Source organism: Grampus griseus (assembly GCF_964374135.1).
Source record: "Grampus griseus genome assembly, chromosome: 2".
NCBI classification, from domain to species: domain Eukaryota; kingdom Metazoa; phylum Chordata; class Mammalia; order Artiodactyla; family Delphinidae; genus Grampus; species Grampus griseus.
Window position 1 is genome coordinate 36,824,755 of NC_139018.1, and position 16,717 is coordinate 36,841,471.

Sequence of the window (16,717 nt, forward strand, 5' to 3'; positions counted from 1 at the left end):
CAGTAGTTGTGGCACACGGGCTTAGTTGCTCCACGGCATATGGGATTTTCCCGGACCAGGGCTCGACCCGTGTCCCCTGCATTCTTAACGACTGCGCCACCAGGAAAGTCCCCCCACCCAATGTATCTTGAAGATAGTTTTATATTAGTACACAAGTAGCCTTCTCATTCTTTTTACAGATATAGTATTCCATTGTATGGACATATAATTTTAATTTAACCAGTCCTCTATTGGTGGACATTTAGGCTGTTTCCAATCTCCTGCTATTTCCAAAAATGCAATGAATTAACTCGTATGTAGATCATTTTGTAAATGTATGTCTATCTGAAGGATAAATTCCTAGAAGTGGAATTACTGGGTCCAAAAATACGTATAGTTGTAATTCTGATCCGTCTTGCCAAATTGCCTTTTATACCCTCTCCAGCAACGTGTGAATGTTTTTTTCCCCTGCATCCTTGCCAATGTGGTATTTTATCACACTTTTGGATCTTTGTGCATCTGATAAATGAAACATAGTGTCTTGATGTACTTTCATTTCGCTTTTGGACCTTTAGTATCAAAATTTTAAAACATGCAAGAAAGTAGAGAAAAAGTACAAAGAATCATCACCTTGATTTAACTGTTAATATTTGGCCATATTTGCGTGTCCATTTTGGGGTAGAGATATTTTTAAAGTAAATTGAAGATTTATCATGACATTTTACTAGAATACTTAATTTATCAAAATACTTTAGTATGAATATCTGAATAACAAGAGCATTTCCCACCTAGCTATAATTCTGTTATTACACCTAATAAAATTAAGAATTCCATAATACAATTTAATACCCACTTAATATTCAAATTTTCCCAGTTGTCTCAAAGATGTCTTTTATGATTAGTTTGTTCAAACTAATTAAGGACTGTATATTAAGTTTGTGTATACTTGTAATTTGTACTTCTATTATAAATAGCTTGGACAACTTTTTATACATTTAGGAGACTTTTATAATTTTTTTCTATTAACTCTTTGTTCACATTCTTAGTCCATTTTGCTATTGGATTATTGGTCTTTTCCTCGTTAATCTGTACATGTTCTTTACCATACTAGGTAAGTTAGCCCTTTGTGATATGAGTTACAGATAATTTTCCTTGCTTGTTTGACTTTGCTTATGGTATTTTATCTCACACAGAACTTTTTTTGATGCAGTTGAACTTTCAATCTTTTATTTTATTTTATGGCTTTTGGATTTTGTTTCAGAGTTAGAAGGCCCTTCTCTACACTAACATTATAAAAAAACATTCTATCATGATTGATTTTGGTATTTTTATGGTTTTATTTTTTACATTTCTATTTTTGACCACAGTGAAATTTATCCTGGAGTGTGAGATATGAATTTAACTTAATTTTTGCTGGATGGTCATCTAGTTTTGTCAACACCCTGTACCCAATAATCCATCTTTCCCCTTCATATTTGACGTGCCACCTTTATCAGATATTAAATGCCTATATATACTTGGGACTATTTCTCTTCCATTGATGTGTCTATATATTCATATGCTAGTACCACACAGTTTCATCATTATAACTTTTTACTATACTTTAATATTTGTTAGAAAAAACACCTGGGAACGTGGGTTACCCTTTATTACTCTTCTTTTCTGAAACTTTCCTAGCTATTTTATTTTATTTAATAAATTTACTTATTTTATTTATTTTTGGCTGTGTTGGGTCTTCGTTGCTGTGCACAGGCTTTCTCTAGTTGCAGCGAGTGGGGGCTACTCTTTGTTGTAGTGTGTGGGCTTTTCATTGCAGTGGCTTCTCTTGTTGTGGAGCATGGGCTCTAGGTGCGCAGGCTTCAGTAGTTGCAGCACGCAGGCTCAGTAGTTGTGGCGCACGGGCTTTTTGCTCTGTGGCATGTGGGATCTTCCCAGACCAGGGATCGAACCCATATTCCCTGCATTGGCAGGCAGATTCTCAACCACTGCGCCAGCAAGGAACCCTGTTTTTGTTTATTTTTATAATAAGTTTTCTAATCATTTGTCTAGTTTCCCCCCAAATTTAAATTATATAATATAAATATTTTAAAAATAATATTAAATATATAACTTTAGGGTAAATTGACATCTTTATGATATTGAGTTTTCCTATTCAAGAATTGAGTGTGAGTTTTCCAATTGTTCAAACCTTTGGTGCGCCTTGGGAGACTTTATAGATTTATATGGATTTTACACAATTGTTTTAAAATTTAAGCTGAAATGTTTTGTCTTTTTATTATCATTGGGGGTTTTCCAAATTCCTATTTCAGGAAAGGATCCTGCCACCCCTTTAGTGTCTCCTTTTACCTCTAGGATTAAATCTAAACTTCTTAGCTTTTCCTTCAAGGCTTTCCACATCCGATATAAAAGCTATTTTCCACATGTTTTCTTCTTACCTGTAGCTAGTCAACAACCCCTGAACAAGCTCCATCCTTTTATGCATTCCATCTTGTGGCTCCTCTCCTTCCCCTTCTGCCTGTGCAAAGTGGTTTTCTTCACGAGCCCTGCCTTTAGTGTCCCAATTGGAAATGACCTCTCTCCTCTTTCACCCCTGACCATTTATTGTATGTGCCATTTATCTGGTAACTAATCCAATATTACCTTGCGACAGCCTTTGTATTATTAAATGAACTGCCCTTTATCTCTTGTGTGGTTGCAAAACTATTTGTGGGTCTGTGTCTCGTTTCCTCAACTAGATTGCGAGGCCCTTGGGGAGAGTGAGCCTGCCTCGTGCTCCCTGCAGCATCTGGGCCCTATAGGCAGTAACGATAGTAGCAGCAGTGATAACAGTGATAGTTAATGTTTACCTCAAGCTTTCTTTCTGTGTGCTGGCTACTGTTTTAAGCACTTTCCATGTATGAACTCATTAGTGGGTAAACACTTGAGTTTTGCTGGGTTTATCTGACCTTAAATTAAACCTTTGAAGGGGGGACATAAAAGAAAGGGCACTTGGTCACAATATCCAGACAGTGACTCTAGCTAGCTGGTCAGAGAGGAAGGGGAGTTTTGTAGGGAAGAAGGAGGCTGGCCACAGCCTAGGAAGGAAAGGGGAGAGGAACAGGCAGCAATGGAGAGGCCCCGAGCTTGATGGTTGCAGAGATGTGAGTATTTTCTGAGGTTCTGGTAGCTTTGATTCAGGCCGTGCTGGTGGACTTGCCCGCTTCCCCTTCACTGGCAGGGTTAGGGCTCTGGAAATAAGGCCTGGCCCATGGCAGGGCCTTGCTGAGGCCTCTTTTCCACGGCGGTTCCCTGCAGGATGGCCCAGGTCTCCTGGGGACAGCAGGCCCAATGCTCAGCTGCCTCCGTGGCCTGTCCACGCAGTCCGGGCCTCCCGCCTCTCCTGCACTCAGAACGCTCCAATGAGTGCCTGCTGGGAGTGGATGCACTGAGCGAGCCGATGCAGAGCAGCCAGGGCTATGAGCTGATGGAAATTAATCCCCACCCCTGGGCCTTCCTCTCCTTATGACCGTCATGAGCCTCGCAGAACCTTTCCCCCGTCTCAACACTGCAGACTGTTTTAGGATACTGGGGTTCCTGGGCAATTGCACCCCAGCCTTCAAGTAAAATGCAGCCAGGAGGCCTCCTACCTGAGCTCTAAACCTGCAGCTCCAGCATTTGGGGGCCCAGGGAGCATTATTTGTGTGTTGAGAACTGGAGAGATCTAAGGGTGATTTACATCTGCACCGATGTGTGTGCCAGCCCGGCAGCCTAGAATTAAATTCCACGGCCCAGCTCTTCCTTACCCTTTGCTGAGCACAAATAAACAGGTCTCAGACCCACATAATGAACTCTTTAGATTCTTAAAGACAAGAAAAGGAGATGGGAAGAAAGGACTTTGACTTTTTGAGACACTTACCTCTAGAGGGGCAACAAATTTCAGCCCCTTAGACAAAGCTCCACCACCGGTTGGAAGGGTTAGCCTCTTACAGCACAGATCCGGTCTCTAGGGAGAGCGTCGTGGGACTGAGGCTGGCTCTGTTGAATCTAAACATGCTCCAGCATAAATGCAATTGCTTTCCGTCCAATATATCTTCAGAACTTTAGTTACATTTTGCTGAAGCAGTCCTTGAAATCAGGGAAGTGGTCCAATAGAGTAAGGGGGCTTTTCCCCCTGAAACGTTGCCCAGAGGCCCAGAACAAACAAGTGGCATTTTAATTTTATATTTATTACAGATTTGTAGAGTCACTAGTAGTATTTTTGCTCTTCTTGGAAGTCTTATTTAGATGGCTTCCGTAGAATTCTTTTCATGTGACTCCAGCACTCATCATATTTATAACGGAGTTTGCGTCAAGGATGGGGGCGCCTTCGTGTCCTTGGCTGCCTCCCCCTCCTCCCAGAGCCTGGCACCTAACAGCTGTACAGTGAACAATTGCTGAATGAATGAATAAGCGAATAAAGGGTCTGAGTTCCTAACACCAAAATAGCCATGAAGTAGGAAGGAATTTGATGCTGTGAGCCTCAGAAACTGCCAGGCTTATACCCTCGAGACCATGCTGGCTGGGCTCCTCTTTTTGTTGTTATTAAGTCAGACATTTAATAATTTAAGAAGCCAGCCCTTCCACAGTTTGGGCTCAGCTGAGCAGACGTTTAGCCTGTTCCCACGGCACCTACAGTTTCCCCTGGCTGGACAGCTCGGAGTCTGCCCTGGCTGTGACCAACCTGAACACACTCTCCCCAGGGACCCTCCATGGCCCCCCCCCCAGGGACCAGGCCCATGACCACATAGCCTGGTCATCTCCTGCCTAGAATCCTCCGCAAGGGTGCCCAGAAGCAGGTTGCCACAGACTGTTCACTAAAGCAAACTTCTCTTCCTGTTTCTATCTTTTCTGCCCCTCTTCTCTCTCTCTTTCACCCTGTCCCCATTCTTTCTGTTATCCCAGCCTCTGTCCTCTCTCCAGCATCTTGATCAAGCTTCCCAGCCCTAACCATATAGGTACCAGCATTTATTTTACAGTACCCTGTATATATTTTAACAGAGGTGTTAAAAGGTAGCCCAGGCCTTCCCTGGTGGCGCAGTGGTTGAGAGTCCGCCTGCTGATACAGGGGACACGGGTTCGTGCCCTGGTCCGGGAAGATCCCACATGCCGCGGAGCGGCTGCGCCCGTGAGCCTTGGCCGCTAAGCCTGCGCGTCCGGAGCCTGTGCTCCGCAACGGGAGAGGCCACAGCAGTGAGAGGCCCACGTACCACCAAAAAAAAAAAAAAAAAAGGTAGCCCACCCGAACTGGTACAGCCTGGGCTGGAAGCTTGGTTTGGTCTGAGGCTGATTTAGGCTGGGGGTGGCGTGTCAGCTTCCCGGGTCTGAAGATGGAAAATCCTGCCTGCCACTCTGCGGGAGCGAAGGAGAGCTTAGTGCCATGCACAGCCCCCAGCCCAAGCCCCCACTACCCTTCAGCCTACATGGATCACACATTCCACATGATCTCACTGTTTCCATGCGCATCTCTCTCCTCCACCTGCCAGCAGCTCCTTGAGGGCAGGCAGTTTGTTCTTTTATGTCTCAGTAGGCCTGGCGTAGGAGCTGAATAAACCTCCGCATGGTAAGCTACAGTGCAGCTCTGGAGACCTACTGTGTGCCAGACTCCAGGCCTTGGGGATCTAGAAGTGAACAAGACAGAGAGATTTTGCTGGGCTCAAGGAGCCTGCAGGCTTGCAGGAAAGACAGACTTTCAACTAATCTGAATATGAGGAGAGAGAAATGAGAAATGCAGATGCAGGGGTCGGGGCACACAAGGAGAGACAGAACCTAGGCGAGAGGTCACAAAAGCTTCCCGGAGAAGCACTGTTTCCACTGACTCCTAAAGGATGACTAAGAGTTAGGTGAATGGGGTGAGGGCTGGAGGGTCCGAGAGAGAGCATTCTAGGCAGAGGGAATATTTGTTGAATGGGTGGACGGGTGAACCTGGCATTGAATTCTGAGCTCGCTGGCCCAGTGGTCCAGGGCATTCAGGTGCGCACAGGGAAGCAGGTGACTGGACTAGGGGTGTCTTGATACCATGGTGGTGGAAGTTACCTCTTCATTGCCCCAGTCATGGCACGTGGACCTGTGAAGCCAAAAGGCTACGCTCTGGTCAGAGATGCTCCTCAGAAGGGGATGGAATAGATACATTGACCTCCTCTGCCAGGGATGGGGCAACTCTGGGGTTAAGGTGAAAAACCTTCAGCCCCATGTCACATTGCAAATGGACCCTGCCAACCTCAGGCACCTCACCCAAGGCTCTTCTCCCCACCCAGATGAGCGGGAAGTCGTTCAGAAGAAAACCTTCACAAAATGGGTGAACTCGCACCTGGCGCGCGTGTCCTGCCGCATCACTGACCTCTACAAGGACCTGCGGGATGGGAGGATGCTTATCAGGCTGTTGGAAGTGCTCTCTGGAGAGATGCTGGTAAAGCTCCTTTCCCCAGGCCCAGTGGCTGGTGCTCTGTCCCCTCTTCAGGACAGACATGGTCTGGGGGCCTCTCCAGTTCTCATGGCCTTCCAGGGTTTCTCCCTATTCTTTTGGGAGGTTTCAGTACTAGTGGCGTGAGGTGTCCGTGTGGCTGACTGGGTTCTCTGAACGTGTTCATCTAAATATGTCCCAGCATAAATGCCTGGCTTTCCATCTAATATATCATCAAAACATTTGTTAATTTTGCTGAAGCATTTCAGAATTTCTTGCCTCCTTCTGGCCACTCCCACCCCTTCATGCTCCTCCCAGAAGCCATGCAGAGGTCTTGACTGTCTCCTCTTGGCACCTGGTTATCTGTGACTGGCCTGCAGTGGGCCCACCCTCAGCCTCCTTGCGCAGGCTAAGACATATCCCATTACCCAGCTGGAAAAATTTGCCTCCTTCTTGGAACGAGGAGGAAAGTGTGAAAGATATTTTCCTGTGTATCCATCACTCTAACAAGTGGAAGTTTATCACAGGCCCTCTTAGTTGTAACCCACCCGGTGGTAACGTTGCCCCTGCAGGAGAACCAGATCAAGACTCATGTTTTGCTCAGTTACTTCCATTATGACCTTGGGCCTATGAGGCAGGATCTTCTTTGCCTCATTTCCCCCATGTGTAAACAGATACCTGTACCTGAGGTAGTAGCCTAAGACCTCAGGGTTTGAATGAAAGGTACCACATTCATCAGTTGCCTTTTCAACTCCAGGCTGAAGTTAAAGAATGCCTCTTACCCCACTAGAGAGAGTTACCGCTAAGAAACCTTCAGATGATGCAGTTACTCATCAATGGTGGGCCCCTTGAGCTTTGGCCGAGGCCGTTTGGGGGTGGGGAGGGAGGAGGTTGGATGGCAGAATGGACCCATTATCAGTCACCACACTGAAAGCCACTCTTATCACCAATCAGCAATAAACAGTTCCTAGAACTGTGCCTAGCACATAGTAAGTGCTCAACGAACTACCTGTTGTGTTACTATATTTGAATGCCACTTATCACCCACTCAGAAGCCTTTGTTTAGACCCAGGAACAGTACTGATGCAGCCCACTTGCAGAGCTCTGGGTGCTCAAGAGAGGGAGCCTCTGAACTTTGCTGAAAGGATGGGGTTGAAAAGTGTCAGGGAGTGAGCATGGGAGTTGGAGTTTGGCATGGAGGGTGGTTGCTGATGACCGGAGCTGGTCCAGGCGTGACCATGAAGTTCTTCCATGCCCACGGGGCAATGCTGTCCCTCAGCCAAAGCCCACGAAGGGGAAGATGCGCATCCACTGCCTGGAGAATGTGGACAAGGCCCTGCAGTTCCTGAAGGAGCAGCGTGTGCACCTGGAGAACATGGGCTCCCACGACATCGTGGATGGCAACCACCGCCTGGTCCTGGGCCTCATCTGGACCATCATCCTCCGCTTCCAGGTGGGTTCCCGGGGGCCAGAGGGGGTGCAGGGAGCTTCCCTGGGCCAGACTGGGTTTGGGAATCTTAGAAAATGGTGAATAAGTGCGAGTGTTTGCACGTTCTGGGAGGCTAGAAGCCCGTCCTGTGGGACGATGCTTATAGGAAGGAGAAACCATCCTGTGCATCGCCAAGTTGCGGAAGCTCAGGATGGGCTGTTCAGTCCATAGCGTAGTCTTTTGAGAGAGAGGATAGAAATTAGTGGCTGGGCTGAGATCTGGCTGGAAGACCTACTTTCGTCCCCTTCCCCCCACGTGTCACTTTTTGGTTTTTTAACTAGTTTGATTCAGAAATTGCAAGAGTGCAGAAGATCTGCTTTTATGTTTTTCACTCAGAAGCTTTTCTCTTCCCACCCTGAAATTCAAGGTCGCTTATTTGTAAGGAATTTAGAAAGCACGAGGGGAGGAAAGCAGAGCCTTCCACCTGCTGGTCTGGGGACAGAAAGAACCTAATTGGAGGAGGGAAGGGCAGGGAGAAGGAAGATAACACACAACTCCCGGCCTGAAGATCTCACCCAAGTGGTCTTGGGTGTCCAATCTCACTCTCTGAGGGTGTGTACGCTGAAACGGTAATAACAGCAGAATTGGGGAGGATGAAAAGGCAAGAGGAGCTGCTATCATCAAAATACAGCACCTTCCAACATTCATGCCGTTCCATGGCCCAGGTGGCATCATACCTCCTGAGGAGGAATGAGGCCATCCTGCTGTTTATTCTTGGCCTCCCCTTAGAGTTTCAAGTTGGAGCGGTCTCCTCTGACGTGACCAAGGCAGGGAAACAGGCCTCCAGGACCCGGGGCCTCAGGCTGCGGGGCAGCTGCAGGGCTGGCGACCGGATGGACGGCTACGGAGGAGGAAGGACGGAGGAGGCCTTCCAGGGAGAGCAGGGAGGCGCTGGGTCAGATGCAAATCTAAGTCTTCCCTCTCTTGTTGCTGTGCCCACAGATTCAGGACATCGTTGTCCAGACTCAGGAAGGTCGTGAGACACGCTCAGCTAAGGACGCATTGCTGTTATGGTGTCAGATGAAGACGGCAGGGTATGCCCTGGGGACCAGCCGCTACCACGTCCCTCACCACCCCCCGTGCCTCCCAAGCATTGCCGTCCCCAAGGGACATAGATGCCATCACCCAGAACTACATCCGTTTGGATGTATTGATGCCCAGTCTATCCTGACCTGATTCTTACAGGCCCTGAATACAGGATTCTGTCCCCAGATTGCCTGGGTCAGACCGTGGGGTCTGTTGGGGGCGAGAGTCTCCTGGGCCCACCTGATGAGGGGGCCTCTTTGTGTGCCTTAACGGCTGCCTTCTTGTTGAAGGGGCTCAGGAAGGTCCACTCCTCTCCTGGGTGTTGGCCCTGGGTTCACACACTTGTAGGGACCCCAGAAGAATCTGTTTCTGAGCTCTGAATGCTTTTCTTGGATGCAGGTACCCCCATGTCAATGTCACCAACTTCACCTCCAGCTGGAAGGATGGCCTAGCCTTCAACGCCCTGATCCACAAGCACCGGTAAGAGGGGGAGCGGAGCGGGAACCCCTGTGGGAGCCAGGGAGCCCAGGGGGGATTGGGACACCTTGCACTTAACATGTAGGCATCACAGGAATGGTACAGCCGTGGTGCCTTCTCTTCTCACCCTCGGCATCCTGCCTCCCTTAAATCCCCCTTCCTCACACAGCTCCCTCCTCTGTCCCGTCTCCTCCTCTCACTTCTCCGGCTCAGCCACCCGCCTGCGTCTGCCCAGGGGCTTTGCCCTTTTGGTGGGGATGCCATGCCCCCTGCCCTCTAACAGTCTGGCTTCATCCCCAGGCCCGACCTGATTGACTTTGATAAGCTGAAGGACTCCAACGCCCGGCACAACCTGGAGCACGCGTTCGACGTGGCTGAGCGACAGCTGGGCATCATCCCGCTCCTCGACCCTGAAGGTGAGCCAGCGCCCACGAGACCGTCAGGGCGCCCGGAGGAGTGTGGGCCGTGCTGGGAGAGCCGTGGGTGTGGTGGCCGGGCCAGGGCTCCGCTCCGGCCTGCTCTTCAGACCCAAGCTGGTTCCTGACACCTCCCCTGCCTGATTGGGGGCCCACTGTAGTCTTTCCATCCTTTCCCCCTCTTTCATTCTTTGTGGTCCTAATATGGATTTCATCCTCTCACTAAAATCACAGGCGATTCCTCTTCCACGCTCGCCTGTCACTTGGTGCCTGTAGTTGAACTTCGTGCTGGAGACACAGGGAGATGAACCCCCTGAGCCTGACATTTCCAACTTGCAATTGGTCCTGAGAGCCCACCCTTTCCCCTTGCAGATGTCTTCACAGAAAACCCTGACGAGAAATCCATCATCACCTATGTGGTGGCGTTTTACCACTACTTCTCCAAGATGAAGGTGCTGGCAGTGGAGGGCAAGCGCGTTGGCAAGGTACTGAGCTGCTGCGTAACTAGAGTGTCACCATTTCCCTGCTTGCCACGCACAGGCCTTGACTGAGATGCTCCCTTTCTACCCTAAGAGCTTTGTGTCTGGACCCCAGCTGTGGGAGAGGGTGCAGATCACCCCCCACCAACTTCCTCTGAAGCCAAGCATTACCAGGTTAATGGCTCCCAAGCTGAATTCCAACACAGGTTGTTGGTCTGCCCCAAACAAGGTCATAGCCCTTAGCTCTGAGCCGACCTTCCACCTGCAGATCCATGTCTCATGAGCATTCCCACAGGAACAAAACAGGCTCTTTACCTGTTAGTTTATTGTGATTTCAAGCCTCTTAGGCTCCGCAGCCTACTGTACAGGGGAGCCACCCCACTGTACGGACCCTCGTGCCGGAGTCCTTTCCCCGGCTGGGTCTTTTGCCTGTCCAGGGCAGGGACCGTTTCTCATTCATCTTCGTGCACTGGTGTTTAGCAAAGACAATGCCAGGAAGCCTTCGATCCCTAATACCCACTCTTAAATAAACAGGACCTTGGCCTCTCTGGCGGCTGGATTGGAAAGCACAGACAGCTTTCCAGTCTTTTACAGGGTTCGGGAGGGGGGAGCTGCTCCCGTCCCGAGCACAGCCAGGTCCCTCCTGACATTGCCGGCGCACTTCCAGTCCGGCCCCCTGCTCAGCAGTGGTCTTGGGCTCAGGGAACAAACCCAACGTAAACGCTCCAGGGCTCGCAAGGAGGAGGACCACCTCAATTGTGGTCCCGGTCGGCATCCTCATGGGCGTCCTCGCCCTTCTGACACGGATGAGTCACAAGGTGATTCCTTAGGTAATTGACCACGCCATTGAGACCGAGAAGATGATTGAAAAGTACAGCGGGCTGGCCTCAGACCTGCTCACCTGGATCGAGCAGACCATCACTGTCCTGAACAGCCGCAAGTTCGCCAACTCCCTGACCGGTGTCCAGCAGCAGCTGCAGGCCTTCAGTACCTACCGCACCGTGGAGAAGCCGCCCAAGTAAGGGCCTGGGCACTCGGGAGGGCGGGCATCACGGCCGAGAAACCACCTCCAGGAGGTTGGCGGGCCTGGAGAAGGAATCCGGGAGGCGGCTCCTGGAGGTTAGAGATCTGCCCATCTGTCACCTACTTCATCCCGTTTTGTCTCCCTGCTCCCAAGCCGTCTGCCTACAGGCAGTGGGCATTGAGTAACCCCTGGCTCATAGCCAAAGAAACACTTTCCCAGATCCCTGAAGGGGAGCAGCAGTGAAATCTCAGACTTCAGGGTATCTTTAAAGAATGTGCTGGAAAGTTCCTCTCTCTTCTGTGCACTGAGCTGCGGGTTTGTTCTTTGGTAATGACCTCTGCATCCACAGCCCCAGAGCTCTCCACATGAGACCTTGTTGATCATCGAGTACACCCTTCTTTCTCTCCCGTCTGTCACTGCTCATCCATTAGCAGAGCACTCAGTCTGCCTCTCGGGACCTCTGCTTCACTCCAGCGTGTGCAGGGCCTATGTGCACCTAGGCACGTGCAAACACAGCTGTGCACACGCGTGCACGCGCACACCCACACAGACACGGGGCATTCCAGCTCGCCCACCCTTAGCTTGGCCAGCTCCCCAGAAATAGATTTCTAGCTCATCGGTGGTAACCACCATCGGTGGTTCCTCCCCGGCTCATTCATTCATGACTGGCAAGCAGGGAGAGGCGAGACACGGAGTCTAGGATGTACTATAAACAAGTATCTGATTTCTGGCCTGACACTAACCCACTTTTAAAGTCCTAAATCCAATACAGATAACGTGCCCCGTGAGTCTACCAGGCGCTGCACACAGGGGTAGCATCTCCTGGCTGCGTAGACAGGGCTCAAGGCCACAGCCCTCCTGCAGGGCCTGTGAGCAGGCAGATGAATTAGGCTGGCCTCAGGGTGGGGACCTTGCTTACCAGCTGATCTCTGACTACTGTGTGGTGGAGGTAGAAGTGGGTACATACTTGGCTACGGGCAGAAATGGGAAAGTACCCAGTTACCTGGAGCTTGGACCCTGGGTTCCAGAAATCCATCCTGTTGCCAGTTCTCATCTCCTACACCTAATGTCCTCCCGGAGCCTAGCCTTTCCTCCCCTCTCAGAAGCATCTGGGCTTTTGCACTGTTGTCAGGAGAGCTGACTCATTGGTACTCAGGTGAAAGTTGCTCTCAGTGCAGTATCTTCTTACGTGGACAGTGCTGCTTCCACGTAAGAACATACATGGTTTTATTGACTCACTCAGCAAAAAACGGAGTAAAGAGCTAGTCAAAAGCCTTCAACTGTTTGCAGAACAGGGAAGAGTTTCTTTGTATGGATTAGTAAAACTTGAGACCTATAGGAATTACCAGAACAGTCCAGTTAGCCATTCCTCCGTGGAAGCAAATGACAAGCAAATGCTGCAGTAGTTGTTTTCTCTGGTTTATGTTGCAAAGACTCATCCCCTATTAGATCTCAGCTGGCGAGTATGATAGATTGGTAGATCTTTTAACAGGTAAGTAAACCTATATAGATCCTCTTTACTTTTTTAAGAGAAATGTGTTTTGCTATCCAAGCTCCAAGATGCCAGGGTTCCATGTTCACTTAAAAAAGAACAACTGGCTGGGACTCCCCTGGTGGTCCAGTGGTTAAGACTCCACGCTTCCAATGCAGAGGACGCGGGTTTGATCCTTGGTCGGGGAACTAAGATCCCACGTGCCGCATGGCTGACCAGAAAATTAGAAGGAAAAAAAAAAAACTGGCTGTGGGAATCTCGACACTCATCTCCCTACCTCTTTTTTCTTGACAGGTTTCAGGAGAAGGGGAATCTAGAAGTCCTACTTTTTACCCTCCAGTCACGGATGAGAGCCAACAATCAGAAAGTGTACACGCCCCATGATGGGAAACTCGTGTCCGACATCAACCGGGTACAGCAACGTTTTCCATTTCACGTTGCCAGTGTGTTGATTGAGTTCCTGATAAGGGCACAGGGAATGGTCCCTGGACAGGGTTAAACCAAGCCACTTTCTGTGGTGTTATTAATGACACACCTGGCTATTGAGGGTGCTATCTGAGCTTAGCCCTGAGAGGTCAGACTCCACCCAGCAAGCATCCATTCAGCCCCCTGTTCAGGGGTGGAGGGAGGGGCAAGATAGGTGAAGGGGAGGTACTAGGTATAAAATAAATAAGATACAAGGATTTAATGCACAGCACAGGGAATATAGCCCATATTTTATAACAACTTTATATGGAGTATAATCTATAAAAATATTGAATCACTGTTAGACACCTGAAACTAATACAATATTGTAGGTCAACTATACTTCAATTTAAAAAATTAAAAAAGAAAAAGAGGCAGTAGCCGCACATTTCCAGCTCAAAGCTGCCGTAAGAATGGGGATGCAGCGGGTTTGCCAGTGGGCTCCTCAGTGTTGGGTGAAAGAGTCGGGACCCCCAAATCCCAAGAGCTCTCCTCTGCCCCTCGTGCAGGCCTGGGAAAGCCTGGAGGAAGCTGAGTACCGGCGGGAGCTGGCTCTGAGGGAGGAGCTCATCCGGCAGGAGAAGCTAGAGCAGTTGGCCCGGCGCTTTGACCGAAAGGCTGCCATGAGAGAGACGTGGCTCAATGAAAACCAGCGGCTTGTGGCCCAGGTAAAGGGGGCCGCACTTGGGGTTGCAGGAGAGGGGGAGCTTTCCAGAGCCCCCAGTAGACAGCAGGGCTGGAGCCCACGCTGGTCGCTCGGTGGCGGCAGCAGGATAAGCCTCTCCACAGGTCTCGCAGCCCTGCTCCCTGTGACTGGGCGGATCGAGATTCACATCTGAAAAGGAACTCTCCCAGACTGACAAAGCCTCATCTTTAGGAAAGAGCCACACAACCCAAAAATGGCCCCAAAAGTTGTCTCACGTGAGCCAGTGGCGTCACCTAGAGCCAGAGTTCAGGCTGACATTTCAGTGGTCCTCCGGGGATGTGATGAAAGCAGTGCACCTCGTATGTGTCAGACATGCCCCTTGGACTCTGGCCTCTGGGGCTGTGTCACATTTCACTAGCTGAAAATTGACCCCGGGACTGATTCTCCCTGAGAGCATCTGTTCCTTCCCACTTGGAGCTTGGAATCAAATTTCCCCTTTCATCCAGAAAGGAGAAAGCAAGCATTCTGAGAGAATTGGAGAGTGTGCATGTACCCCAGATAGCATGGGGGTAAACCATCCGTGTACAGCTGCATGGTTTCCTAGTGAGAAGCCCCTTCCTGCCCAGAATCGGGCAGGTCTGCACAAGGCCGAGTGGTGAGTGCCAGCAGGTGGTGAAAGAGCTCTGTTAGTAATATTCACCCAGTGTTACCCACAAGGATGGCACAGTGAGTCAAATCACAAGCTTCTTGTAAAGGTTCTTGTGAGACACTTAGTCTTTGGAACTTGGCTCTGATAAGATAGGCTGGAAAAGATGGCAGAAGTAACTCGTTGGGAAAGGGCTTTCCCGTCCAGCCGTTGTTCCGGAGGGAACCGCTGTTTCTCTGCGTTTGGGGACCAGCCAGGGGGAGCCTGATTGAGCTGCCTGTTTTCTTCCCTGGGGGACAGGATAATTTCGGGTACGACCTGGCAGCTGTGGAGGCTGCCAAGAAGAAGCATGAGGCCATTGAGACGGACACAGCTGCCTACGAGGAGCGGGTGAGGGCCCTGGAGGACCTGGCCCAGGAGCTGGAACGGGAGAATTACCACGACCAGAAGCGCATCACGGCCCGCAAGGACAACGTCCTGCGCCTGTGGAGCTACCTGCAGGAGCTGCTGCAGTCCCGGCGCCAGAGGCTTGAGAAGACGCTGGCCCTGCAGAAGCTCTTCCAGGATATGCTGCACAGCATCGACTGGATGGACGAGATCAAGGTGGGCTCAGGCACCCCCATCCCCCACCCCCGTGTCCGCCTGGGGCTTCAGCACCTGCCCTGCAATGGGAGCGTGCTTCCATAGGCACCTCCCAGCCCCACCTCCCTGAGTCAGAGTGGAGAATCCGAGGCAGCACAGCATCGGGCTGCATCCGCCTCTCAACGCCTTAGCTCACACTGCTCCAGCCCAGATCTTCTGTATTCCCCGTGATCAAGAAATCTGGGGTTCATAGTAGCGCAGGTGCCAACCTGCAGGGCCTAGAAGACGCAGACATCCATCAGGAGCCTGGAGAATCAGGCTCTGGGTAATCACGATTTGACTCTGGTGGGAACCCAGACCTCCCGGCACATAGCCACCAAGAAGTCTGTCTCCTCTCCCTCTACCGCAGTGGCTCTCAACTGAGGATGCACATCAGACTGACCACAGAGCTTTCTAAAAATACACATGCCCAGGCCCCAAGTCAGGGACACACATAGGAGACTGAGTATAGGGCTTGAGCTCCTGAAAGGTGCTCCCTGAATGATTTTTTTTTTTTTTTTTTTTTTTTTTTTGCGGTACGCGTGCCTCTCACTGTTGTGGCCTCTCCTGTTGCGGAGCACAGGCTCCAGACACGCAGGCTCAGCGGCCATGGCTCACGGGACCAGCCGCTCTGCGGCATGTGGGATCCTCCCTGACCGGGGCACGAACCTGTGTCCCCTGCATCGGCAGGCAGACTCTCAACCATTGTGCCACCAGGGAAGCCCTCCCTGAATGATTTTAATGGGCATCCCCAGTGGGAACTCCTGCTCTGTAGCTTCTTTCCCGCTGAGCAGCAGCCGTTTTCCAGCTGCATCTGACTCATCCCGGCCCCAACACGCCACGGACGCTCCCTTCAGAGGGGTCTTCTCCTAGCGAGTGGGTTTCTTCACCTCTCCTCGCTCCCTCTACCTTATCTGTCCTCTTTGCCAGGCTCACCTCTTGTCTGCCGAGTTTGGGAAGCACTTGTTGGAGGTCGAGGACTTGCTCCAAAAACACAAGTTGATGGAGGCTGACATCGCCATCCAAGGGGACAAAGTGAATGCGATCATCACAGCCACTCTTCAGTTCACTGAGGAGCCAGGTGAGGCCACAGGTGTTTTCCTGTTGAGGCCTCTGGCTCAGCACTCCAGCACCCCAGCTTGGATAAATCTAGTTGTACAATTCTGCCTCTTTCATCAACTAATGGTGCAAGAAAGAAGTTTGAGGGATAGCAAAATTCTTCAGAGGACAGGCAACTGCTTTGGCCATCTATAATCAGAAGGATTTATAAGAACCAAGAAGGCATGCTCCGTCTTTCATTCTCTCTGCTAGTTCAAGTTATGGCAGAGACAATTTAGGTTTACAGCTTCTGGTCTCAGATAGGTGACCCCCACTGCCTCTTTGAAGAATCATCTTGAAATTTGTGCCTGGTTCTTCTTAAAAATAATTTTACATTGTGCATTTCTAGTGAGAGTTGACCCAACTTTTAACCTCTCTTATTCCTGAATTTTTTGTGGGAATTCATTAAAAAGAACTAATTAAAAGCCTGTCCTCTAAGCA

At 50.2% G+C, this 16,717-nt stretch overlaps 1 protein-coding gene across 1 annotated transcript in view; it reads left to right on the top strand.

Moving 5' to 3' along the window:
• The window catches only part of SPTB (spectrin beta, erythrocytic), a 120,950-nt gene that overhangs the window by 66,938 nt on the left and 37,295 nt on the right, over nucleotides 1–16,717 (top strand). Inside the window, exons 3-13 of the mRNA XM_082647106.1 lie at nucleotides 6,252–6,403; nucleotides 7,677–7,850; nucleotides 8,829–8,920; nucleotides 9,312–9,392; nucleotides 9,690–9,805; nucleotides 10,178–10,290; nucleotides 11,115–11,302; nucleotides 13,095–13,212; nucleotides 13,775–13,933; nucleotides 14,858–15,160; nucleotides 16,109–16,259. Coding sequence (XP_082503232.1) covers nucleotides 6,252–6,403; nucleotides 7,677–7,850; nucleotides 8,829–8,920; nucleotides 9,312–9,392; nucleotides 9,690–9,805; nucleotides 10,178–10,290; nucleotides 11,115–11,302; nucleotides 13,095–13,212; nucleotides 13,775–13,933; nucleotides 14,858–15,160; nucleotides 16,109–16,259 — 1,647 coding nt within the window. The remainder of the gene's footprint in view (nucleotides 1–6,251; nucleotides 6,404–7,676; nucleotides 7,851–8,828; nucleotides 8,921–9,311; nucleotides 9,393–9,689; nucleotides 9,806–10,177; nucleotides 10,291–11,114; nucleotides 11,303–13,094; nucleotides 13,213–13,774; nucleotides 13,934–14,857; nucleotides 15,161–16,108; nucleotides 16,260–16,717) is intronic.